We start from the raw sequence: 26,696 nt of genomic DNA on the forward strand, positions 1-26,696 counted from the left end.
CAGCTCACATGAATATGGAGGCCAAGAAGTCCCACAATCTGCTGTCTGCAAACTGAAGACGAAGGAAAGTGGGTGGTGTAATTTAGTCTGAATCCAAAGGCCTGAGAATAAGAACACAGGTGTCTGAGGGCAGGAGAAGATGGAAGTCAGATGTCCTAGTTCAAAAAGAAAGCAAATTCACCCTTCCTCTGCCTTTTCTTTCTATTCAGGCCCTCAATGAATTGGATGATGCCCACCTGCATTGGTGCAGGTGATCTTCATAGTCTACCCAAATACCAATCTCTTTCAGAAACACCCTCACAGACACACCCCCAAAATAATGTTTTACCAGCTCTCTTAGCTCAGTCAAGTTGACACATAAAATTAACCCTCACAGGCATAGTCGCACCAGCCAATTCTTTAGGTCTTGTTTGAGAGGGAACATTCGGAACAAGAACAGATAGGTGGACAGCGTGTTAGAAGGGAAAGGCTAGTCAGTCTTCCTGTGCTGTCACATATGCTATTTCATTTAATCCTCACAATCATTTTGGGGTAGATATTATTGGAAGAGGAGGGAAGCAACCTGCCCCAAGCTAAATGGAAAAAGTGTCATGCTAATGATCTGAACAATTACTATTAGAACTGGCCTGGGAGGAAGCAGAGAGTAGAGGAATTGTCATACCACAAGGCACACCTGACCCCCTTCTTCTAAATCCCCAAGCAGGGCCTAGAGTGAAGCCATAACTGCCATCATGTATGTGCCCACGGTCTCCCTATTCTGTTCCTAAAACAGGTGACAGTGATGTAATTAGATGCAAGGAGTGGCTACTTCTGAATTAGAACACTCTGACCCCTGCCAGCTGCATTTCCTCCCAGCATTGTCTTTCTCAACATGTAGAGCAAACAAACAAAATAACTTTATTATGGATTTACTAGACACTCATTGCTGGGAAATACAAACCAGCAAAGTAGAAGAAAATAAAAGTGGTCCATAATCCCCTCATCTCAGGAAAAAAACACTACAATTTTTGATCCCCATTCTCTGCAGTAACTTCAGATCATAGGGTCCCTGTCCTCTATGCCTATTAACTAGCCCTTTCCAGTTACACACATTAACCTAATTGGAAGTTTATTTTTTTGTTTTCATCTGGACTTGTTTCTGGAGATTGGTTCTCTAAATTATGTTGGGTGAGGGATGTGGATTAGGGAGAGATTGTAGCTGTATGTGTTCGGAGTTGTTTTTCAATTCGAAGTACTCACCTCCCAGCTTTGGGGCCAGAAGGTTTTTCGAGCCTTTTTTCATCTGGTATCTGTATTCAAGCACTGGCCGTGTTATTTGGGGTTTTTTTTTGGTAGTGCTGGCAGCCTTCTGCTCCTTTGAACGGCAAGTGTTTGAACTTTGGCAATGACTGGAGTTGGCTTTGGCAACGAGACTTTAATTTGTAATGATGACTGGCGGTTGCAGGGGTGGCTTGGCCGCTCCCTGGCTCCCCTCTCACTGAGCTCAGGAAGCCTCTCTGCACCGGAGAGAGGGCAGCGCGGACTAGAAGCGGAGAGCGGGAGAGAAGTCGGCTGCCCGCGCTTCGCGGTAACCAGGCAACCGGCGCCTTAGCAACAGAGAGGGGCGGGACCGAAAAAGGAAGTCGGAAGCAGCAGCTTAACCTCGCGAGATTTGCTTTTGCGCGCGAACTCTAAGTGCGGGTTCCCGGAGTTAGATTCGGGCTAGTAGTTGTGCAGGCCCTTGGGGGATGCGACCACCCTAGCCGATCCCGACACCTTCATCACCCCGTCATGGAAACCTCAGCACACAAGCAGCAACAGCAGCAGCCCGCGGCGGCCAAGATCAGGAACCTGCCCTGGTAGGAGAAGGCCCGGCTGGCGCGGGGAAGGGGGTCGGCCGCTCCGGAAGGCAGTAGTCGGGTGGGCAAGTGACCCGGCCCCAGCCCGATCTCGCCCCGCTGCCCCTGAACCTGCAGCCGGGACGGAGCCACAGAGGTTCGCCTTGACAGCCCCAACTCCCCAGTCCCCGTCGGTTCTATTTATGACTTGCCTGATCTCCCTGTCCCCGCCCCCACACCCCGCCCCATTTCTTTTCCCGAAGAGGAAAGCGGCTTTCGCACCTGGGTGACAGCATAGGAGTTTGATCCCGCGTCTTCTAACACTGCATTGCCCACCGTACCAAAATGTCCTCTTCTCTCTTGCCAGAATCTTCGATGCGATTACTGGTCAAATTCTAAACTAGAATAAAAATAACATTCCCTAGTTAACTTTTATTTAAAGGGCTTTCTATTAGATTATCAGGCACCCACTAGATGTTTGATCTTTTCAAAGACCATAGGTGGTAGGTATTCTTTATTATTCCAATTTTACAATTGGAGTAATGCAACCAAAATGATTAAATGACTTGCCGAAGGTCCAGAGCTAGAAAACAGATTTGGATTTGAACCCAAGTGGTCTGCATTAAGAGCTTGGGCTCTTAACCATCCTACTTCTACACCTATGTCCTAATGATGTTTTGATTTCTGAAAACTCCAGTCTTGTCTAATAACGAGTTCATTTTGTTTTTATCGTGGTAAAAACAGGTAACATACAGTTTACAATTGTAACTATTTTATAGTGTACAAGTCAGTGGCATTAAGTAGATTCAGAACATTGTGCAACCATTCTACTATCTAGTTCCCCAATTTTAAATCACCCCAGATGGAAACCCCATACCTAATGCTAGTCACGCCCCCTTCCCACTTCCCTCAGCCCCTTGGCAACCACTAATCTACTTTCTTTCTCTATGAATTTACCTATTCTGGATATTTCATATAAATACAATCAATATGTGACTTTTAGTGACTAGCTTCTTTGTTGTAGTGAGTACCACACTCCATTTACTTTTATGGCTACATAATATTCCATCGTGTGGCTATGTCACTATTTATTTATCCATACATCTGTTAATCTATACTCAGATATGAATTCAATTTTGAATTCAATTTTGAATTCACTTTGAAATAACAGGTACCCATCCAGGTTGGGATTATAGGCAGACAGTTGGAAAGGTGAAATGAGAGCAGAGTTTATCAACCTCAGCATTTATTGACATTTTGGATTAGATACTTGGGAGAGGGATGGGGACTGTCCTGTGCAGCGTAGGATGTTTAGCAACGTCCCTGGTGCCTACCTATTAGATGCCTATAGCACCTTCCACCCAACTATGACAGTTGAAAATGTGTCCAGATATCACCAAATGTTCCCTGGAGGACAAAATCACCTCTGGTTGAGAACCACAGGTCTGTATTCAAATTTAAAGTGTTTTGTTTCTCTTCCTCTTTTAGTTAGTATATGAAAGGATTTTTTGGTACATGATAAAATGTTCTTGCATTTATATATTGTAATCCATGCTAAATTGTATTACAGGGTTGAAAAATACCGGCCACAGGCACTGAATGATCTCATTTCTCATCAAGACATTTTGAGTACCAGTAAGCATCCATGTGTCAGTTGCTATTCTAGTTGAAGGACCTGTATACGTTTCTTGGTGATGTTGTCTCTGCTGAGTAAGAACTTCGAAGAATCTGATTTGAACTTTATGGAATGTTGCTATAAACATTGAATCCTTCAGATTTTTTATTTCTGCATCTGCCTCTGATCTGAACAGAGGATTGAAATGTATTCAGCCCAACTCAAGGGCCCACAGTGAATGAAGCAACTCTCAGAAACTGATGGTGTCTTTCTTCCTTATCCTCAGTTCAAAAATTCATCAGTGAAGACCGACTGCCACACCTGCTTCTCTATGGCCCTCCAGGGACAGGAAAGACATCCACCATCCTAGCCTGTGCTAAACAGCTATACAAAGATAAAGAATTTGGCTCTATGGTCTTAGAGGTAAATAAGAGGACTATTCTTACTGGACAAAGGACTCCAGTCTCTTTAGTTCTGCTGGTTTTGTTTTACTTTACTAATTAAGTTGTCCTATTGGGGGCTGGGAAAGAAGCAGACATAAAAACTTTCAATTCACTTTTTTCTATATTTGGCATTTTGGCCTGGGTTGACATTAGCTAGAGGGCAGTTATAGGGCTAGGTATTTGCTATTGCCAACTTATACCCACTCAGTGGTCGCTCAGTGAGTGTTCACTCAGTTGCTGGCTACGTCCCACGCGCCCTTCCAGATCACTTCTCCACATCGCTGCACCTGGTTCTTGCCCCAGAAGACTGAGCTGTGTTGACTTCAAACTCTTTTGCCCTCTGGTTAGGTTTGGTCAATAGGGGTGCTGGCAGGAGTCAGGGGAAAGAATGATGCTTGGTCCTGCTCTGGGGGTCACCACAGGCTGACAGCATCCCCACCTGCAGGGTACATTACACTGCCTTCTCCAGGTGCCAACACCACTCCCCCACTCACCCCATAAGACTTGCGTTGGCCATAGGCCCCAGTAATCCCTGAGTTATTGCAGAGCCCTTGTGGTTTCCCCACGCCTCACCACCAACTTTATAAATATCTCTCCATATACTTCTCTTTAAATTACTGAATTTGAGTTTGCCATCTGTTCATTGCTGGGACTTGACTGATAACAAAATTCTAAATATTGTCTATTACAAGGAAAAAGGTCAACTTTTTTTGTTATGGATCTTAGAACTTTACAGCCACTGATGTTCTTACCTCAGTATATTAAAACCTTGGTAACTTCTGGGTTGTTCTAGATGTGATAGCTAAAATTAGCATCATTCTGCTTATGCCAGAGGTGCTATTCACTATGACCAGGCCAATTAATTATTCCTCCAGTGTATGTCAGTGATTGTCCTTGAGAAGAGGGAGGAAAATCAAACGTTTACCTTTCGCAGCATAATGTAATGATCTAGTGAGCTGAGTTTTAAATACAATTGTGATCTTGTTTTTTCATGGTGATTATTTCTTAGTTGTCATTAGACCTGAAGATGGAGCTTGGTGAGCTGGGTTGATGAAAAGCTACATTAATTCATAGATAACACACCAACATGTTTTTTATTTATTCTGGCTTCTTTCTTTCACATTTAGCTGAATGCTTCAGACGACCGAGGAATAGATATCGTTCGGGGACCAATCCTGAGCTTTGCTAGCACAAGGACAATATTTAAGTAAGAAACATTGCGTAATTTCTCTCCCTAGGTATTTTGATCAGAGAGATGATAGAGCCTAATTTTTTTGATCCCCTCCTTTGCCAGTTTGTAAAGGTTAAAAAAATGACTGTGTCAAAAGCATCCATGAAAAACAGCTAAAGTACAGGGATGGTGGTTAAAAAAAAAAAAAATTTAAATGCAAATATTAAAATAAAATATTAATCTGAGTCGATATGAGCAAATTCTTGGGAGAAGCACTACCTTCATTTTATTAGTCAACTGAGGCCTGATAAAACATCCTAGGCCTAGATGAACTAGTTTGAATATACACAAAAATGAATTGTGATCAGGATGGATAACTAGGATGGGGTCTAGAAAAAAAGGGTGAAAAGACAGGCATAAGCTCAGGTGGCGGTGACAGGATAGTGTGGAAGACGGGTTGGAGGAGTGATGGGCCAAGTCCGCTTTGGTCATAGTTCTAGGAGAAATGGACTCTTACGAAACGGCCTGACAGCACAAATGCAAAGATGTAGATTTGGGTCTGGAGGTTGAAGTGAGATTGAAGAAAGGGGTTGGAGGAGTGATGGGCCAAGTCCTCTTTGGTCATAGTTCTAGGAGAAATGGGCTCTTACGAAACAGGGCCTGACAGCACAAATGCAAAGATGTGGATTTGGGTCTGGAGGTTGAAGTGAGATTGAAGAAATCTTTGGATGGTACCATCTGTTTTTCCTAGGAAAGGCTTTAAACTAGTGATCCTGGATGAAGCTGATGCCATGACTCAAGACGCCCAGAATGCCTTGCGGAGAGGTAAGAGCTGCCAAGTACAGTGTGTCGGCCGATGAGCACATCAGAAGGGGAATTAGGAACTTTAGACATGAGAAATGACATGCCTTGTTTTCAGTTTTGTTCATCATCCGGCCCAGAGAAATCTCCATATACTTTTCTCCTTGTATCCCATCTGATGAGCCAGAAAAAATATCTCTGTATTGGGGGTTTTCCCTTTCAGCAGCTTAAAGACAAAAACCCTTTTGAGACTTCTGAGTATGACCAGACACTGGTGTTGCATCCTCCTTTTCAGCTGGGTTCAGTTTCAGGGCTGGGAATTTGTATTGTTCGATGGAAGGTTAAGGAAAGTCTTTCATTCCTAAACTGCTGGATAGCCCTTTCTGCTATCGGTGCCCTTAGATATGAAAGAGCCAAGAAAATAATACCGGAATTTTAGTCACACTCAGAAAACTGACATTACTTCACTACTTGCCAAGTGACTGATTTGGCAGGGGAGGGGGAGTATGTGGTGATTTTTCTGTCTTAAGGGGCCTGGGGCAGTTAATTTCTTGGAGAGGACATTCACAATCTCTCTCCTTAAAGTAATCATCTAGAGAGAAGGATGATCTTTAGGAGTTCTGGGGAGAAGGAGTGGGTTGGAGCCAGTGTTTACAGAGAGGAGGAGGAGGACAGAATATCTTCTGGTCCCAGAAGCTTTGGCAGTCTTTCTTTCGCATCTTGTTCTGGAGAGTGACTGTCAGTCTGGGCAGATCCCTGTGCAAAATATTGGATACCTCCCGAATGAAACTGGTGTCACAAACATCTCTGAATTCAGGTTGTTACTCTTCTTTGAGGCTCTAAGGCTTTGAGACAAGGTCCACTGGAAGGTCTGAGAAAAGGCACCCCTTCCCCACCTAGTAGGAGGTGGAGGTGGAGCATCATCAACCTATCAAATAGAATTTTATGCAAAAGAACAGGAATACTGGATCTCGTATCCTAATGGAATGGGATGGCAAGAGCACCAGAATCATGGCGAATCATAAAAAAGGAAGCATTTTATAAAATACTGTGGGGACACACTTGTCAGCTTTGGAAAGTGGCTGATCTCCAGTCCCGACCACCCCAGTGACACCCACTCTCACGACAGTAGCATCCCCACTTGCCTGCATTCGTCAATTGTTGTACTTGTTTCCTGTACTCTTCATGTGACCATAGAAAAATTCAGGACGTCTGGGTCCTTTGAAGACTGAGAATGGATGTGAGGAGGCTTTCTTTTCTCTTGCCAGTGATTGAGAAATTTACTGAAAATACCAGATTTTGCCTCATCTGTAACTATCTGTCCAAGATCATCCCCGCCTTGCAGTCCCGGTGTACAAGGTTCCGATTCGGTCCCCTGACTCCTGAACTCATGGTTCCCCGCCTGGAACATGTTGTAGAAGAAGAAAAGTAAGTATATTGAAAAGCAGGAAAGGCGAGGTCTTGGGGACTGAGTGTAGTGTAAGTTGGGTTTGAGATGACTGGCTGGTTCACATTTAAAGGTGATGTTTGTAAATGACTTAGCAGAGTACCGAGCACGGGATAGACATCAGGGTCTGTTAGCTGCTGTCATTTTCTCAGGTATGTCGTGGACATTCAAATGTCATCTGGGTCTTGATTCTTCCATTCTCCTGTCCTGGAAGCTGTCCCAGTTCCCTCCTCCTCTTCTTTTGTCATTGGGAACTGCTTGCTGCCAAGTCCCTTCTGCTCAGATGCCTCTAGCCTTTTTTGACTAGAAGGGAAGGTACTGAAATATTACATTCCGTGTAATCAGATGCGAAGCAAGTAGCCAACCTGAGCTATTGCTGATTTGAAAGGAGGTTTTGGCTCTACGATCATACGTCTCACCAGTGCTCTCTCCTCTCCAGAGAACGTAGTTCAAAGCCAGTTGTTCGACATAGCAGTGCTCGGTCCTGAGCGTCGTTCTAGACTTTGAGTGGGCTGTGACCGTTAATGTGAAACCATCATTGCCCAAAACCAGAGTGAATTCTCGATCCTATAGATCAGGAGAGTATAGTTAACTCCATCCTTCCTTTTTTTTTTTCTTTCATTATTTCAAAACCTTAATCATCCCAGGCCTTCTTGTTCCCTTGGTGAATGCCTGGACTCTCAGAGGCCTCTCCATCCCTTCTGCCTGTTTCCTTTCAGAGTTGATATAAGTGAAGACGGGATGAAAGCACTTGTCACTCTTTCAAAAACTCTTTCCAGTGGAGATATGCGAAGGGCTCTGAACATTTTGCAGGTACAGTGCTACTCATGGCAAATCTCAGGTGGTTGCTTTGGAACAGTTTTTCAAGAAAGAGATAAGCAACAGCACAGCCAGTCAGTAAATTCAGAAATCTAGAACTGGGTAAGATCTCGATCTCATAATGTGCCAGCAGTCTCCCCACCACCTTTGTGTTTGATTAATTGAAAGAATAATCTGTCGCAAACAAGGGGACAATAGGGAAGGGTTGGGCGGCTGTAACACAGCCAGCAAGCTGCAGCATCCTCTGGCGAGGCTGGCCTCACCCGTGTGAACATACAGGGTTGGAATTCTCCTAGGTCCTTGCAGTGCTGCTGCCTCAGCAGCTCCCTCCCGACCTGCCTACAGATTTGGCGGCTGCTTTGACAGCCACTGATTTTCTCCCTGTCTACACAGAGCACCAGTATGGCCTTTGGGAAGGTGACAGAGGAGACTGTCTACACCTGCACGGGGCACCCGCTCAAGTCAGACATCGCCAACATTCTGGACTGGATGCTGAATCAAGACTTCACCACAGCCTACAGAAGTATCCTTTCCCACGTCCTGCCGACAGTGCGTCACATGCCCATGCCCTGAACTTGGCCCTAGGAGCTCAGGCTACAGCCAGAACCTGTGCCCTACTGGCAAAAGACAGTTGGCGGTGTGACTCTGGTCAGCTCGTAATGGGAGCAAGATGGGTATAGGTGAAATCAGTACTTGTCTTTAATGCCCCAAAGCTTCACGAGGGGCTCTGGCCTGGGTACAGCTTGAAGCCATTTCACTCAGGTGGGAGAGACGCAGTTAGACCTTAGGATGGAAGATGCAGTCATTTTCAAATGGTCTTTGTTACTCATTTTGCTGTGAAATTAAAAGCTAGGTGTAGTAATATAAAGCCTTTCGGGGAATGCATTTGGCTCTGTTCTCTACTAGACAGATATAGTTATATGTTTTAGAAAGCCCCTACTGAAGATGAAAACAAAATTAAGAATTGGGGTTCAACATGTACAGTTTCAGATCAAAGAAAACAACTATGTTGGAATTAAAAGCCCTCCTTTCAAAAGTCACCGGGCTTTGGATTCAAAACTCTCTGCAGCATGTTTGTTCTGGAACTTGTTCCCTTTGCCTTAACTCTTCTTTAGATATTATGGAATTGAAAACTCTGAAGGGGTTGGCATTACATGATATCCTGACAGAGATACACTTGTTTGTGCACAGAGGTAACTTACATTATTCCCTAGTTTAGAAGCTGTGGAGGTGGCATGCTTTGTAACTAAGGGTGGTTAGAGAGAGAACATGAAACTTTCACTTTTGAAGCAAAGAAACAATAATGAAAAAGTATAAACCTGACCCCTCATTGTTATTTAAAACTTTGTTCCAATAATACTTGAACCTCAAGAACTGCTGGGGAGAAAGTAGAAACTCCTGAAGCCTAACTATTTCCTCTAAGGGTTTGTATTTTACAGCAATAAGTAGTATGTTTTAATTCACATTTCTAAAAGAATATTTTCCCCACAAGGAGAGAGAAAGAAGATCGATCTGCACGTGAACCAAAGCTGTCTTAAACCGTTTTACGTCCCACACTTGATCGTATCTTCTATACAGGGAATTGGTTCTCAGTCTCGGCAGCATGTAGGAATCAGTCCCCTGTCCCGACTAGTTCAGTTGGGGGTGAACTGGGCGTCAGGATTTTTCAGCTCTCCAGGGGATGTGTCGTGCAGCCTTTTGGAAAAGTTCTTCCTCACAGCAGCCAACCACACAGCTGGGCCCATGATCGTTGGTCCCCAGATCCATGACTAGTCCACTGGTGCTTTTACCAGCCTCTTCTCTGCTGGTGGACGGCACGTTAACTTCTGCCCGAGACCATGGCTGGCTCAAGCCTGCTCTGCACGTGGAAGCTGAGCATAAATCGACTTTTACAAATCAAGGTTGTTTTAAAAATTGGGAGAGCAAGTGAGAACTCAGCTTTCATGTTAACTTACAGAGCTACCCAGTTACTAAAAGAACAGTGTTGATGATTCTTCTGTGCTCTTAGGATCACTCTGGAATCTAATTTTTCTTTTCTTGGCTTCACTGTGAATACTCACAAAATGGAGTGGATAGAAACTGAAAACCTATACAATTTTTACTTCCTTAGAGGTGTGGTATCCAGTGATCTGAGACTTCAAGAAAAGTTGTGTTATTCATTTGACATTTAGACTCATGCTTCTGGGATTTTTTTAAACAGTAGGGCTTGACAGACCTCACTCATTTGATTTTGTTTTACCCCCAGTTGACTTTCCATCTTCAGTTCGAATACATTTATTGACTAAAATGGCCGACATTGAGTGAGTATTTTCCAATTTTAATTCTCCCTTTTTAATTTGTGGGGTTTTTGTTTCTATTTGCTTGGTTTCAACTTTTTTGTCTAAATCCTTCCTACACGGTACAACGTAGTTTTTGGTGGGATTGAATGAAGCATGCGGAAGGGTTTGAATTGCTTAAAGAACATGTGAATAAACATAAGGACTGGTCCAGCTCAGTCACATGTTTGAGATAAAGCCCTCCAAGGCTTGACCTACACTGGTTCTGGAAATGCTCTTGTTATTTGGGAGGCCCGCTTCCGTTCAGACCTCTAGGTTTGGGGACAATCAGCTACCCAGCTATTAAGGCATTTTGGCATACTAAAGCATATTGGGAAAAGTAAACATAAACTTAATTTTCCACTTTGTCTGGCTCAGTAAACACAGTTATTAACACCCACTGAAAATGGCAGCTGTCATTTAAGTAGACAAAAGTATTGGGTTCAAAATAAGCTGTCAACATAGGCCAACTCTAATTTGCTGTCATTGGCTTTCAGATGTACAAATTAGGTGACTTCTTATCACTACATTGTGAATCTCATTATTCTGCTTTTAATTGTTTAATCACTTGAAAGGTGACAAGATGAAATGCCTGTGTCCTGCTTTACTGATTATATACCACAGAACCACAGATATGTCAGCCAAACTTCCCACTGAATTAAGGAAATCTCAATTATAATTCTTCTCAATGTATTTTGTGGGTAAAGAAATAATCCTTAATCTCATAAATTCTGCATATTTATATACAGCTAGAACAAAGTTAAGTTCAGGACACTGCTGTTGATAACACTTTTTTAATTTAATTTTTCCTCACCAATTTGAATCTAATCTGTAAGTGTGTTTAGGGCAGAGAAGAGAAAATGTTAGGGGACTCATACAAGCTTGATGTCCAGGATCAATTTTTATTACCTCCTACCTATCCTCCAGCAGATTCTGTCTTTGATCTCTCTTGTTGTTTTATCAAAGGGTAGCTGCCTGTGGCGTTCTCTATTCTTACCTTTTGTTTGATTTCTTTTAGGTACAGACTTTCTGTGGGCACCAGTGAGAAGATTCAGCTGAGTTCCCTCATTGCCGCTTTTCAAGTCACAAGAGACCTGATTGTCACAGAGGCCTAGATGCTGAGGATCATTTGCTGCATTTCTCAGGCTCAGCAGTGACTGGAGAACAGGGGACTCAGTTACAGGATGAATTGCTGCCTGAAGCCACAACCACCCCAACTCTTGGAGTATGCCATTCCAGGCATGGGTGGCAGATATAGAAAAAGTACCTTGTTTGTGGCTGTTTGGAGCAGAGATGAACAAAACAGTTTTAATGTACAACTGTCTTATTGCACTGCCCACTTTTGTTTTATGGTGCTGGGAAGGGAAAACCTTCATTTCAGCTGTATCTTTTTTTAGAGTAGGTGTTAATGGATTTCTGGCCCAAACTGCTATACTCATAAAATGGACTCAGTTCTCTTACTTTAAAAACTGGTCTTTTTATTTCTTCTCTTGAAGTAGAGGAGTTACTAGCAGGTTCCTAATTGTGGTGGGGACGGTAGAGAAAACATCCACTTTAATTTATGCCATTAGGGGCCAGGAGGTTGTACAATACTCGGTTATTTAATGCAGGGAGGGCACATGAGATTAGTCTGACTCTAAACCTGCAACTGCCAAAAGGATTAGGACCTGTGTACAAACGTAGCAGTGTATTTTACAGCAGTTACGCTGCATTCATATCGCTCTTCACAATAAAAATAAAGCAGCTTTCTTGTTGGTTGTGTTACAAGTGACTCATCTGTCCTTAGCCAGTTACAAGGACAATGACTTATTCAACTTGCATCGATCTGAAAACCTCTACCTCTGATATCACGGAATAAACTTTGGAGGCTATTCTTTATAAAGGTGTCAAATTCGTATACTACCAAAAGGGAGGAGTTGGTTATTTCCATCATTCACATAGAGGACTTGCTCCCCGTGGACACCAGTGAAGTTTTAGGCTCATGGCCGAATGGCCTCAAGGAAGCCACCTGGAGCCTCCCAGACTACGATGAATGATTTTTTCAAGATAACCAAAAATTTAAAAATTTGCCCAATCCATTCCCAGCTGTCTTGTTGTACTCACTTATTTTAAAGATGACTTTTTTTTCTTAATGGAAAAAATGAAACGGAGAGCCAAAAGCCTTTAACTTTTTCCTTCAATGAAAGCCTCTCATCTTGAAAAATGTTTTTCTTCAGCAACAAAGGTGGTAGAGGAGACTCCTACTTTTCCAACCATGTTTTATGTTACACTGGCCTCCATAAAAACACCTATTAAGAAAGCCAAAGGATAAGATGTTGCACTTTTTAAAATAATTTAAAATATATTAATTTTTCCAAAGGCAGATTTTGTTTGGATGAGGTGTCTTGATTAGATAACTACATGCCACTGTAGAACAGTACTTTTAAGGAGCTATATTTGTTTAGGGATAGAGCTAAAACTGGCTCATTAGTCCAATGAGGGGAAGCAGCAAAGTCAGACCTCGTACGTAAGACTATTGGCTGAAGTGATGACAACACCAATTCTTTACACAATCAAGGAGACATCTTTACAACTGTTCGACTTAAGTACTGTGGTTTTTAGACACCATCAAGAAAAACACAGTTGTACCTTACCATCTGTTGAGAAAACACAAATAAATATGCTAATGAATGGCAAACAACGGACAACTCAGCCATTTGAACAGTCATGCAGTTTAGGAATAAATCCTTGTGTAACCTGACAGAAATTTGTCATCTGCACATGCACACCGTTGTTTAAAAAAAAAAAAAAGCCAATTATAGTGTCTGTATCAGTCAGGAGCATAGCCTCTGAGTCACCTGTAATTTAGTTAATATCAGAGGCCGTTCCGTGAACACTTTGTCCTGCTGGTCAGAGAGGAGCTAGAGGAGGGAGAGACTTGCCAACATCACAGCGACTGACACAGCAGCAGAGAGCTTTAAACAACGCCACCACCGCATCTGAAACAACAATGGTTAAGTGCCAGTCAGAAGCCACACTTCCCAGCAGGGGGAGTTTAAAACCCTCTGCACCTACAGAGAGGCTCTGGAGGCCTACTTAGTTATTCTTATCGAAACATCAGTAACTGCACTTTGAATCAAAACTACTTGGAAGAGTTCAAACTTGTTTGTAAGTGGACTGAAGATTTAAGGTAAGGCTCTGTGGCCACAGAAGTGGAATCTCCTCCTCTCTGACTGACTTTCATGTGTCATGCGGACAAGATCCATGACTAGTCCACTGGAATCTGGTTTTGCTACATTCTATTCAAGATCCCAAAGAAACTATTTCAATCCATGACCAGATGTTTGGCCCATTATTCCAGCTACTCCTTTACCAGGAAGATTTATCCTGCTACAAAGAAAACAAGACCATGTAGCATTGCTTAAAAAGTCCTGTATGTGAGGAACTCTTTCATTTTCTTGGGGATTGGCAGTGCGAGCACTTGGTAGGTTGTCAGGAAACTTCGAAGGGCTTTCCGGCATAAGTGCTTCAGTGATGATAGGACCCTAGGAGCTGTCCAGAACTGGACGTGACCGTCCCTTGTCCTGAAACAAGACAAAAACCAATGTGTTAAGACAGACTTGGAAATACATGTTTCATCGTGATGGATATTAATGTTTCTTATACTAGCAGGAGGCTCCCAGACTGAAATGGAATCCTGACTGTTGAAACGGATGTAAAAGCTTGGTGCTGAATAATTAAGGCTGCTGAAAGGACTATAAAGAACTCCAGACACCTCTGACAGCAAAGTGCTATCTCTGTCAGCACAGCTCTTTCTAAATCATATGGAGTTCAAGTGTAACCGAGGGAAGAGTACTACCTACTGAATTATAGATGGTCACTGGAAAGTAGGTGGTCTCTGCCCTAAATGGTTCCCCATATAAATTCTGCATCATCTTAATTTAAGCTTCCTTGTAGGCTTGGTCCATTGGTTGTCATGAATTGTAACTCTTTAATTACATTTACATTAAATATGAGGAGTAAATGGTAACCTATAGTGGCAGAATAAGAATTTTATGTAAGCTTAGATTTCCTTAAAGCCTTCCTCATAGGCAGGAAAATTCTAGATGCTTTCTTTCCTTACAAAGCTACATGGTATACTCAGCAGAAACTGCTGCCCATCTGTTCGGCTGACAGATACATACCCTGTGGCAATAACTCCACCATGTGGAAAAAATGTGCAGCAAAGACCATTGGTCATGGGAGCAAACGCAATTGGAGTTTTCAGTTCCAGGGCCCAGATCCTGAGGAGTCTGGATGAGAGAGACAAGTATGTGCACATCAGCAGACCCGGGGCCAGGCCCCCAGGGCATGCTACGATCACTTGCAAGCACTTGCTCAAGAGGTTTCTCTTGTTACCTGTCATCCGCCACTGTGGCAAGGTACAAGCCTTCCGGAGAGAAGCACACAGATCTCAGGGAGCTAATGTGGACATCACTGTCGTCCATGGCGGGGTCGAGCTGGGTGTGGCTGAGAAGGAAGAAACGCGACAAGAAACCTGGAGAGGTGGCCACCCTCCACCCTTTATCTTCATCCCCAGGCAGGAGGCAAACTGCCCTGGCCATGAAAAGGCTCCCGACACATCTCGGACCCCACATGGAAAGCCTTGGGATTTGCACACTGACAGCACAGATTAGAAAAAAGTGCATTTCTTAAGGCTCTAAGTGTCTTGAGGGGGCTGAAGGGTTACTAACACTCCCTGTACTAGTTTCCTTATGCAAAGTAGGTCAGCTCTCACTTTAATGCCACAGTACAAACTGAAAGTCTTTTTTAGGCGAAGATACATGATAATTATAGGACTACCTATTATTTGCTTCATAAAACAACAGAGATAAAGGGGAAAAAGTAGACTAAATTTGTGAGAATGTGAAAATTCATTTTGGAAATAACAGTTTCGATAAGAGGATCATACTGAACTTGTTACTACGGTTATTAGTAAATGGAAAGAAAGAGTCACTTTGAGGTTTCTTAATGCTGAATCCAAAGAAGTACAGACAGCCTCATATATCAGGGACTTGAAGGCACTCAGGTCTGATCTGAGAACTTAATGGACAAGGAAACACTACCGCACAGCAGCCTGAGAGCGAGCATTGATTCCACTGTGTCTTTTACCCAGGTCGCCCCCTCCCATGCCCCAGACTCTAAAAGGGACATGTCTAAATCAAGGCAGGTTTCTCATCAGTAACCACACAAGGAAGTCATAAGCAGAGATCCAGTCCTTACTGGAGTGACCTCAGTCTCTCGCCAGTGTAGGGGTCCCACATGATCACGTTGGTATCATAAGAAGCCGTGACAAGCAAGGCAGAGTCAGGGGAGAAGTCACAAGAGACGACACTGCTTTGGTGGCCTTCTAGCTTCCGGATTAACGTGTAGGACCGCATACTCCAAAGAAAGACCTACGGAAAGTAACAGGTGTCTGGTTAGGGGCAGAAATAAAGTGCTTAGAACATGAACAGTGAGTGAAAGGCACAGCGATGCCCTCTTTAGGCCCCACGGCCAGGTGAAGCCAAGTTTTCCATTCGCCTTTTCTCCGGCTCTTCCAGAACGTATCATATAGGCTTAACATAATGGGCCTGGATTCTTAAGATGCCTAACCAATGGACATGATCAAGGAGCTCGCTTTAAGAAAGAATAAATGAGGCCAACCTGAGGAAGACTGCCAGCTAACACATGTCAGGACGGGCTTCTGAGTTCTCCTTTTGATCCCTGTTTGCGAATAAGCAGTATGTGCTGAGAAAGCCCTAGGCCAAGGGCTATCTTGTCCTTTTACTTAAAACCAAAAATAGGGGTCCAGTGACCTCCAGAGCTACCAATAAAGTGGGGGCACTGGCCATCTCATTTTACATGCCACGTGTTTACAGGACCAAGGAAATCTGCCTCATGACGGTATGTCTGACATAGCTCGTCGCTTCCTATCTTTTTGAGAGTCGTTACAAGTAGGATTTTACTTAAGAAAACTCTCACTTTCGCATAGTTGCAAACCTCCAATGAATGATTAACCACCTGAGCTGTACCAAATAGTGAATTCTTAACTTTCCTAAGTCAATCACGGCAAACAGCTCCATGCAGATACAAATTCAAACAAACTGTTCCCAAATTGTTCTTGGCTTTCTAATATCGTTTAAAATAACACACAGGACTTTAGGACAAAGTTCAACAAGTAACTGTACATCTTATGATTTGAAATGGAAATCCTAATTATGTAGATTCAAATTAGACGTTTCAATGAAATTTGGAGGCGCATGTGGGTTTCAACTTTTAAAATCTTAGACTCCAAGGGGAAAAGAAATTTAAAAAGCACCTCTCTACCACTTGTAAAGACAAACAGTTCTCCAGTGATGGCAGCACTCGACTTACACACCTCCTCTTTCAGTTCACGTCCAAGTGCAAATCAAAAGGAAGGTGTGCAAGAGGAGGTCGTGGCCCACCAGCAAGTATTCTGTTGGGACTGATGTGCAGGTGGATTTTGAGGACACTTGGCTTGTTCACCCTGTCACACACAAGGCCACTTCGGACCTCTAAATCTTGCTGAATTAAAGCAATATAGGAAATGGCACCTGACGTGTGAGACTTACTGACTTCTCTCCAGCTGCAGAGCACAGCATGCTGCAGTCCGGGGAGATGGAGCAGCAGTAAACCCATTGCAGGTGGCCCGATAACACCTGAATTTGTTTACCTGGTAGAGAAAAGGAGCAAATGGTGAACCAACTCTCAAAACCACAAATCAAAAAGACCGAAGAACAGGTAGTGATGGCCCACCCAACCATATATCCATCCAGTTCTCTGTCGGCTGAGTCCCAATGCCCATTTTTTAATGTAGAGAATGAAATATGACAGAATTTGACATTTAAACATTTGAAATCTATTAATACAATATTCTAATGCCCCAGGGAAATCACTACCTACTGGTTCACCAGAATCCACAGACTACTGGGCTAAAGGATGTACAGAGATCGGGTTTGACAGGTCTCCGTGATAGCGAAGAACAGCCTTTCCAGGCCCCCGCCACCTCCGTTATCTTTCCAAATTCGAGAGTGTTCATCTTCAGTTCTCTCTGTAATGGTTTCCCCCTCGTCACAGGACCCCACTTCACACGCACCCTCTTCCCCACACCAGGGGGTCTGGATGAGCAACGATGCAGAGTGATTAGGGCCATGTGCCCTGGAGTTAGGCAAACGGGTTTAAACCCTGGCTCCACTGTCTACTTTGAGCAAAACCCAAGGGTCACACATGTCATCTTTCCAGGTCTCAGTTTTTGGAAAAAATGCAATGCCCATCTATAGGCAAATGACTAAATAAAGGGTGGTACATCCACCCTGTTAATTCAGATGAAATTAAGGATCTAGATTTTCCATGGAGTACTGTTTAGTGAAAAAAGAAAGATTCAGAAAAAATGTGAAGAATATGATTCCATTTTTGTGAAACACTCACCCCAAAACACATAAATGTGTGAGTGCCCTAATAGGATTATACAAGCATAGAGCAAAATGTGGAAAGAAATATGGAAGGCTCTTGGCATGGGCTAGATTACAGAGGGATTATGGAGGAATTCAAAGGAGGGGAGGGATGAGAAAGATGGTGGAGGAGGGGTGGGAAAGAGAAATCAAGCCAAAAAAAAAGAAAAAAAAATATTTTTAAGAATGTATATGGTCATTTATTTACAGATATGTGTGGGTATATATAAGTTTTTTAAAATAAGTCAGCTGTCAAGTAAGAACAGTACTTGCCTCCTGGGGCAGTTGTGAGTGTTGAATAAATTAAGGCCAGTCATGCAGGGCAGGGCCTGGTACATGGGAACATTATTCCTTTCCTCTCCTTGAAAAGCCGTAACGATTGTCCATTCCGCCCCTCTCAGTCGCCCTCAGCCAGTCCTCCCTTCCCAACCACCAAGTGATTTTCAAAGCCACTCCGAGGACCTTCCTCAGATGGTGGCAAGCTGCCTGTGGACACACATTAAAAATGGCACTGCCTTTGAGAAGCCTTCCCAGCGAGCAGGCCGGCCTTAGATTGTGTGACTACAAAGGTTCCATAGTAATGGACAGAAACTATCCAGAGTTCTCTTAGTGATTAGATACCTTCAGATGAGAACATTACAAACATCTCCTTGGTTGTTTTGACGAATTATCAGGTTCGTTTCTAAGAGGGCAAGAGACAGGTCCCCTCTCATGATTTGGGGAACAGTCATGACTCAGACAACAGTACCAATGCCTATGCATTATCAGGGATGAGTGTGCCTTTTCATGAACTGTCTACATTACCATTTCCTCCTTCCACCTGTCTCTAGCCCCTGCATCCCAGCCTATATGGGGGAGGAATGGTCTGGCAGTGAATTCTCCTTCTCTATGTCACCAGAGATGTGTGAAATTCTTTATTGGGCTGCTCCTATAGATCATTCTGCTCAAGGCAGAATTCCAAAAAAGCTGACCCCTCTAGCCTGAGAGAATTCTTTTAGACCTCGATTCTACTTCACAAAGGAAGTCTATTTCTAACACCAAGCACCAAATATGAATGAATTCTTCTAGATCAGTGGTTCTCAACCCAAGGAGACTTTGCCCTCCACGTGGGCACTGGGCAATGTCCAGAAACGTTCTGGTTGTCACAACTATAGAGGGTGCTACTGGCATCGAGAGGGTGGTGGCCAGGGATGATGCTCCACATTCTAGAATGCACAGAATGGCACGTAACAAAAAATTATCCAGCCCAGAATGTCAATAGTGCTATGACTGAGAAAACGTATTCTACATCATGTATTTTCAATAGAAGTGATAGCAATAGCGGTGAAGATTGTTTCTTGATGGCCCAAAAAGTCCTACCTCTTTTGTATGTACAAAGTGTAAATATACATTCAGTATATGAATAGATATATACAGTATATCTTTGGTATTAAAATCTCCAAGGGGTGAGTGGGGGTGATTTAAAAATATGTCTAAAAAGGCTCCTTAGGAACAATATTGAAAAAGGTTGAGAAACACAATTCTGGGTAAAAATGACCTTGGTAGAGAAAGGAGCAGATATAGTATTTTAAGAGTCACCCAGGAGTTCGTACCATGTTTATTCAGGTCCCAGATGCGAAGAGTCTTATCCCGGGATGCAGAGACCAAAATCAAACTGCCACTGGGTGTGAAGCTCAGATCTCTTACAACATCTTGGTGGCCGGAAAGATTCAAAAGCAGGAGCCCTACGGTGGAAGGAGGAGTCAGTGGGAGAGGTGGCACCCAGTCTGCCAGTCTCGGCTATACCCCTCGGCAAGCTGGGGGCTGGTGGCCCCTCTGGCCCCTGATCAGAACATGCACATAAGCCTCCAGGACCTTGTACCAGAGACGACCTACCTGTCTGCACCTCCCAAATCTTGATCTGCCCATCGTTGAGTCCCGTAGCAAGGATCAGGCAAGAGATGTCTGGCACTTGGGGATGGTGGCGTGCCCAGAGCTTCCTGCTGGGTGGAGAAGGCCACGGGCTGAAGGCCAAACCCCAGACAATCTGCCCACAGTCCAGAGTCTTCTCCTTTGGGCTGCCTCGCCCTTTTGAATCATTTTTGCTGCTTCTGCTTTTGGCTTCAAACTCTTTAGGGATGCTGGGGGAAGTAGAGAATTCTTAATGAGTCTGAAATTGTCACCAAGTCAACCAACTTTTTATACTGGGTTATCTAAGACTTTAAAGTCTTAGAAACAAACTGGCCTTCAGATAATTCTGGTGTGACTTTTCTTTTTAGAGTTCATGTAAAAGAGGCTTCACTGGCCTTGGCTCATCCCATTTGTGATAGTCCTACAATGGGCTCATCCCATTTGTGACAGTCCTACAATGGGGTGACCTGCCTTGTGGGATAACTAGATCACAGATGCTCCAGGGAGCCATACGCTTTCTCAGAAAGTTCTCTCGGGTTTTGGTTTATGGAAGGAAAGATGCACTCAGTTTTTTTTCATGAGAAAGAAAGCACGCTATAGGTTTGGAACTAGGACAGAACTCAGAGCCTGAATACCCACCTGCTGCTCTCCTGCCTGACGAGCCCCCTCCTCCACTTCCCATCTCTAGCTTGGAAAACTCTTAAGAAGCAAGAAAATAAACTCCTTTCTTGCCAACATCATTTGCTCTGCACATGTTGATTTTTGCCTTCACTCGCTATGTGCCAATCAATTAATGAGGTTCTTTCATTTACTTCCCTGATGGTATATCCAGCACAGGAATCAACTAACGGGACAGTCGAAAGAGAGAAAGAACCCACAGAACTACTCAGGGGTGCACTGACCGGAAAGATCTCATAGCTTGACCCACTCCTTTTACATTCTATAGTGAAACATAGGCCCAGATAAGCTAAGTGAGACCCAGTCCCTAAGATAAGGGCCCGTCCACCACTCTGCCTGGCACACAATGTCTCAGAGGCACGAGCAGTTAGACAGCCTGAGGTTTGGCCCCAGAACCTGAAAGTCTCCTGTCTGTGGTACACTTTATCAGCGCAAGTATTAAGTCCTACTTTTTTATGTGACCCTCACCACACTCTGGGGTATATCGAACTAGGGGAAACAGAGGTGATAAACATAGAACTCAGTTCCATGAGAAATCCTATATTAATGTGTACGTAGCTGGACCTCTTTATGTAGTACATTTGTTCCTCCCCAAATTAAGTATATCACATTTTTGTCAGTTGCGTTGTTGAAATAAATATATTTTTAAAATTTTAACCAAGCTTACCTGTAAAATTAGGAGGCACTGAAGTGTAGCCTCCTTCAGCTCTAAAACTCTATTAGTCTAACTCAGAGGTTGGCAAACTAGGCCTCAGCCAGCAGTCTGCTTTTATAAATAAAGTTTTAATGGACCACCACCAGGCTCATTTGTTCACCTGTTATCTATGGGTGTTTTGACACTATTAAAAGCAGACTTGAGTAGTCTCAACCATATTGCCTGCAAAGCCAAAAATATTTGCTACCTGGGCTGTTATAGAGAAAGTTTGCTGACCTCTGATCTAAATAGCCAAATCCAGTCTGAAATTTTGTTATTAAGACAAAACATCTGGATGTGACAATGAACATCTTTTTGATGGGGCCTTCCCCCACACACACTGCAGACCTGCCTGGCCCTGGCATAGAGGCCTGAGTTTGCAATCCAAGGAAGAAATACACAAAAGGCAGACTACGGGGAGAACTTTGTAGGACAGCTTGGAACCTCCAAAGTTATGTTTATCTTTTATAAAATCCTACTTTCTGTATTTGAATTAAGGGATACTTCTGTAGTTACTCTATTCCAAAGAAATTAAGATACGTTTACATATTAATTCATTTTACTACCATAAATTTAATTTCTAGAGATACTAAAATCTCCATTTTAGGGGTGGAGCTGACTTTCCTGGGGTCGCAAAATCAGAGGCAGAATAGGACTGAAACAGAAGTCTTGAATATCCTAGCCTAGTGCTTAACAGAGCCCCTGACCTCCTGAGTTTGTCAATGTATCAAGGGATAAGTTAGTCACATGGAGGGTGGGGAGGGGTAACTAAGGGCAAGGGAGATTCATTGGGAGAACTTAAATTCACTGAAATTAAAGTTTCTAAAAGTTTCATTTCTAAAAGTAGTACAAATATTCGATTAATATCAATTATCTGCTCAATACCAAAAGCACAATATTAAAAGCAGTCCTAACAAAAAAGTAAATGCCCCCGACTCCCCGTTTAAACGACTTAAAAAATTATTTTAAATTATAAAAATAATTGAGAAACATGGGAAAAAATTGGAAATGAGGTAAATAATAGTTAATATGAGAAGACTATATTTATCTATAGTAACTCATGTTTAAGTACAACAGTGATTTTTCAGGAAAACAACAGATTTTCCATTTTATGCTTTTAAAAAGCTTTTTCAGACTATAAATTTATATCAAACTTAAGTCTGGAAATGATGTTAAGTCCCTTGTATTTAGAGTGGGGAGATCACTAAACAATGAATGACCTTAGCATTATCATTAAACTGACCACAGAAGAAATGAAAATCATGGTTTTTTTAAAAAAAAACAATAATCTTTAATAGCTGCAAAAATATATGGAAATGCCACAATGTCCTTAACCATTCCCTCATCTCTAGATTTGAAGCAGTTTCTATTGCTAACTACTATATAATTAATTTCATGATGAAAATCGGTGAATATAAATAGATAGCCCCATTTCTGTGATTCCTAACTGCCACGATAACATTTTTAAGGTCCTCGATGCCTATCGCCAAACAGCCTTCCTTCCAGAAAGTGCACAAATTTATACCCTTCTACCCCAGCAGTGTACAGAGTACCCCATCTCAGCAAACTCTCATCGGCATTACCTATTGTCAAGGCAACAAGTTTCAGGCTAAACTTGTAAAAAACTTTAATATGCAATTTAAAGAAATGTCTCAAGCAAAATAAATGAGACCCTCAAGGGCAGAGACCACATTGGATTTATTTTGGGATTCTCGGCCCCTGTCTGTTTCAGGCAAAGACTGGCAACAAACATTGGCTGAATAAATAAACGCAGACATAGAGCTGCCCTGGGACAGATGGAAAAATGCAGACGCTGGGCTATCTGACTGGGGGCTCGCAGCATTCAGACACCGAGACCTGCCCAGACCTAAGAAAGAAAAACTAGTTAACATCAGAAACTCAATGTGGTAGATAAAAAAAAAGACAATACCCAATTTAAAAATGGGCAATGATCTGAATAGACAATTCTCCAAAGAAGATGTATAAAGGGCCAATAAGCACATGAGAAGGTGCTCAACAACAGCAGCCACCTGGGAAATGCAAATCGAAACCACGGTGAGATGCCACCTCACACCCACTAGGATAGCTGTGCTACAACAAAAAGACACACAATGATATGTGTTGGTGAGGATGTGGGGAATCTGGAAAACTCATGCGCTGCTGGTGGGACTGTAAAATGGTCCAGCCACTTTGGAAAAGTCTGATAGTTTCTCCACCAGTTAAACATAAAAAACATATGAAATCACACATCCATGCAAAATGTGTACATAAATGTTCATAGCAGCACTATTCATAAGAGCCAAAGGTGAAAACGAACCAAATGTCCAAAAGATAAATGTATAAACAAAATGTAATATCTCCACACAATAGATTATTTGGCAATAAAAGGAAATAAAGTCCTGATACATGCGTCAACATGGAAAACTGTAAAAACATTGTTAAGTGAATGAAGCCAGTCAAAAAGAAGACATATATGATTCGATTAATAAGAAATGTCCAGAATAGGCAGATCTACAATGATAGAAAGTAGATTCGTGGCTGCTCAGGGCTGGAGAGTAGAGGAGTTGGAGGGTTCCGGCTAAGGGATGTGGGGTTTCTTTCTGGGATAATGAAAATGTTCTAAGATTAATCATGGTGATAGATGCACAACCGTGTGAATACACTAAAAGGCATTGTATTGTATATTTTAAATGGGCAAATTGTATGGTGCGTACATTAGATCTCAATAAAGCTGTTAAAAAAATTTAGGGCTGACATGGTAGAATTTTCAATGTACAGAACTGGAAAGCCCAATGATCAATTCCTGAACTGTTCAGCCACTTTCCCTCTCCTGTTCTTGGGCGGGGAGACCCAAAAGAGTAGGGAGTGATTCTGGAAAGCGCTCATGTTCCCCATCATGAGGACTCCCGCGCGCCTTTGGGTGCCAGAGTACTCACAACTGTTCCTCCAGCGGCCAGGGGATCAGCTTGACAATGCAGTGTCCTTGAGACCAAGCGAACCAGGAACCATCTGGGGAGAAGGCGACACTCCAGGTTTCACAGCTCGACTTCCAATCAAACTGGTGGGGGCGCCCGGGCTTGAGTTCAGCCAGCAGCAGCGGTTCCTCTGGGACAGGAGACAGCATGCTTCAAACAAGCACCCTCGCTTCCTCGGAGAGTGGGGAGCCAGGCTCCCCAACCACCTCTCTGACTCAGACACAGGAAAGCCACTGTCTCTCCTTGGCAAAAGGTGACACTATGGATTCTGGGAGGGAGTTGTCATTTAAGCGACCTAGGGCAGTAATAGAAGCCACAGGCCACATTCCACCGTGGTTACTCAGTCTTGGCACACCCCACTCCTGGTTAACCGTGACTCTGAGTAATCTTTGGATGGGTAACCCCAGTGAATGGAGGCCTCATTTTCCTATGAATGCCTGAAGAAGAAAGGAGAGAGGACCAGACCAGACCAGACCAGACCAGACCCAAACCAAGCAAGGATCACTTTAGATGATGCAGATCAGGAGGCTTCCAAATTCTCCTCGAAAGAACCGCTACCAGGAAACAGATGAAAAGAGGAGGGTCTGAAACTCAGAGTCTCCCTCTCATTCACCAGCATCCTCCCCGTCATTCAGGCTAAAAGGTTCAGCACTTGCTCTGCTCCCTGTCACTTAAACCTCTTGATACGGCCTCCACTTTCATCTCCTCTCTGTTCTCATTTAAACCTTCATCCCATCTTGCCCAGACCTTTTACAAGACTCTCCGGATTCGTTTTCCCGCCCTCGGGGACCCTGCTAAAACTGAAACACACCACATCCTGCCATTTCTTTCCAATACATTCCACCTACCTACACAATAAAGGCAGCTGAGCCCTGGCTTCCACCGGCTTCCACCCTACACCCTACACCAGTGGTTCCTGCACCCTTTCACCTACACCTTCCTCAACAGCATACTCTGGCCACTCCAGAGTCCTGCCCCAAGTAGCTCATTCATAGTCGCACCTGGACTCGCTTTCTGATTATGAGAATCTTCCCTGGATTAGCACCAGAGAAGTGTACCCTGATAGAGAAGTGTACACTATCAGAGTGGAAATAAGTCCCAACTTGCCTGTTTCATTCTCTCCAGTAGTAACCAACTTCCCTCCGCCCCGCCCCCGCCCCCACCCCAGAATTTAACTAAGCACCCTTGCTCAAAAACACCAAGACAATTTAATCCTGCCTGGCACAGCACCTTGTGAAAAGCAGATGCTGGATTGGCGCTTCTTCACCAACCTGATGGGCAGTTTCCTAGTTCAAGTCTCTACTCCAGTGGAAAGTTCTCGGTAGCTGACGAAGTTCCTAAATTAAAGGGAGGGCTTCGGAATTGATTTTTTTTTTGACCACTGATTGTGATACATATGAATATAAAAATTGGTTTCCATCCTGAATGAGGTCACTTCCTGATGTGTATGTTCCACTTTAATAGTTTCAAGGCTTTGACCCTTTTATAGCTGTTATGAGATAGATACTAATTTAAATAGCCCACATTTCATATATTTTAGGACCCATCTTTACATGTCTTCTCACATTTTGACCTCGCCAAAATCAGTGTCTTACAAGCAATGACTTTTTACAGGTAAATAGGCAGTATTTTTTCTCAATGATACATAATGGCAATATGATTCATAATATCGTGGATTCAATGAAACAGATGGTAAAGATGCATGAATGTGTGCATATATATATACTTAACATTCATATATGTATATAGATTTTCTGGTATATGCATTATAGGAAAATACATGGGTAAACCTTGTTTTATAAAATAAGTATGCTGCTGAAAATTTTGTCTTTAAATAGAATTTTAATAAATCATATCAAGCCTTTGGTGGCTTTGCTATTTAAGGAAATATCCTTTATATTCATTCCCTGAGGGTCTATGTATAAATCTAGGTTTTAAAATATTAGGTCTAAACTGACATTTGTATAGACCCAGGTAATTCTTCCTAGAAATCTGTATGTGTTTGCACATGTGGTCCTTCCATTTATGCCATCACTTGTCAGTAGAAGCACACTCCTCTGGATGTGAATATTTGCATGGTAAGAGCATTAAATTTCTATTTTAACATAAGTGACCACAGTAGGTCTCTTAAAAGTTTCTTCATTCTCTTTATTTCTAGGTATTTTCTTATAATGACAGGGCCCTGCTCTGGTAATGTCTCCTTCATGTAATCCAGCAGTTCTCAACTGGGGGTAATTTCGCTCCCTAGGGACGTGTGGTAATGTCTGGAGACATTTTGGTTGTCACAATTGGGGGTGGTGCTACTGGTATCTAATGGGTAGAGGCCATGGATGCTGCTAAATATCCTACAGTGCACAGACTACCTCCATACAAAGAATTATTTGGCCCAAAATGTCAGTAGTGCGGAGGCTGAGAAACTCGAATGTAGTTAAATATTCAGTGACACTGACTGATCTGGAGATATGTTTTCATCAGTTGAACCAGATGAAAATTTCTTTATTCTATTCTGACATTATTGACACTTGATTCATTTCCTCCACGACATGCACACTATCCATT

General features: G+C 43.0%; 2 protein-coding genes and 1 long non-coding RNA gene across 4 annotated transcripts; 1 reads left to right on the forward strand and 2 right to left on the reverse strand.

Annotated features, from left to right (window-relative positions):
* LOC112477211 lies at positions 1-2,647 on the reverse strand. 2 transcript variants are annotated; one of them, XR_003045356.1, is made up of 3 exons: positions 2,100-2,647; positions 1,240-1,522; positions 1-101 (listed from the first exon to the last, which is right to left on the reverse strand). It is a non-coding gene; the product is annotated as an uncharacterized LOC112477211 (long non-coding RNA). The 2 variants fall into 2 exon arrangements; XR_003045357.1 differs by lacking the exon at positions 1-101 and having other exon boundaries at positions 875-1,522.
* Positions 1,611-12,182, forward strand: RFC5 (replication factor C subunit 5). Its single transcript, XM_006908595.3, has 11 exons — positions 1,611-1,838; positions 3,388-3,452; positions 3,719-3,855; positions 5,003-5,082; positions 5,798-5,871; positions 7,116-7,275; positions 8,014-8,107; positions 8,507-8,636; positions 9,229-9,306; positions 10,359-10,413; positions 11,447-12,182. The coding sequence occupies exons 1-11, from the start codon at positions 1,771-1,773 to the stop codon at positions 11,541-11,543; spliced, it is 1,038 nt and encodes a 345-aa protein (XP_006908657.1). The 5' UTR covers positions 1,611-1,770; the 3' UTR covers positions 11,544-12,182.
* WSB2 (WD repeat and SOCS box containing 2) lies at positions 11,209-24,336 on the reverse strand. Its single transcript, XM_006908596.3, has 8 exons — positions 24,099-24,336; positions 19,776-20,020; positions 19,493-19,624; positions 17,022-17,122; positions 15,670-15,842; positions 14,806-14,916; positions 14,592-14,699; positions 11,209-13,991 (listed from the first exon to the last, which is right to left on the reverse strand). The coding sequence occupies exons 1-8, from the start codon at positions 24,284-24,286 to the stop codon at positions 13,829-13,831; spliced, it is 1,221 nt and encodes a 406-aa protein (XP_006908658.1). The 5' UTR covers positions 24,287-24,336; the 3' UTR covers positions 11,209-13,828.
* Positions 24,337-26,696: the final 2,360 nt, after the last annotated feature.

The sequence above is a fragment of the Pteropus alecto genome, unplaced genomic scaffold (assembly GCF_000325575.1).
Source record: "Pteropus alecto unplaced genomic scaffold, ASM32557v1 scaffold113, whole genome shotgun sequence".
NCBI classification, from domain to species: domain Eukaryota; kingdom Metazoa; phylum Chordata; class Mammalia; order Chiroptera; family Pteropodidae; genus Pteropus; species Pteropus alecto.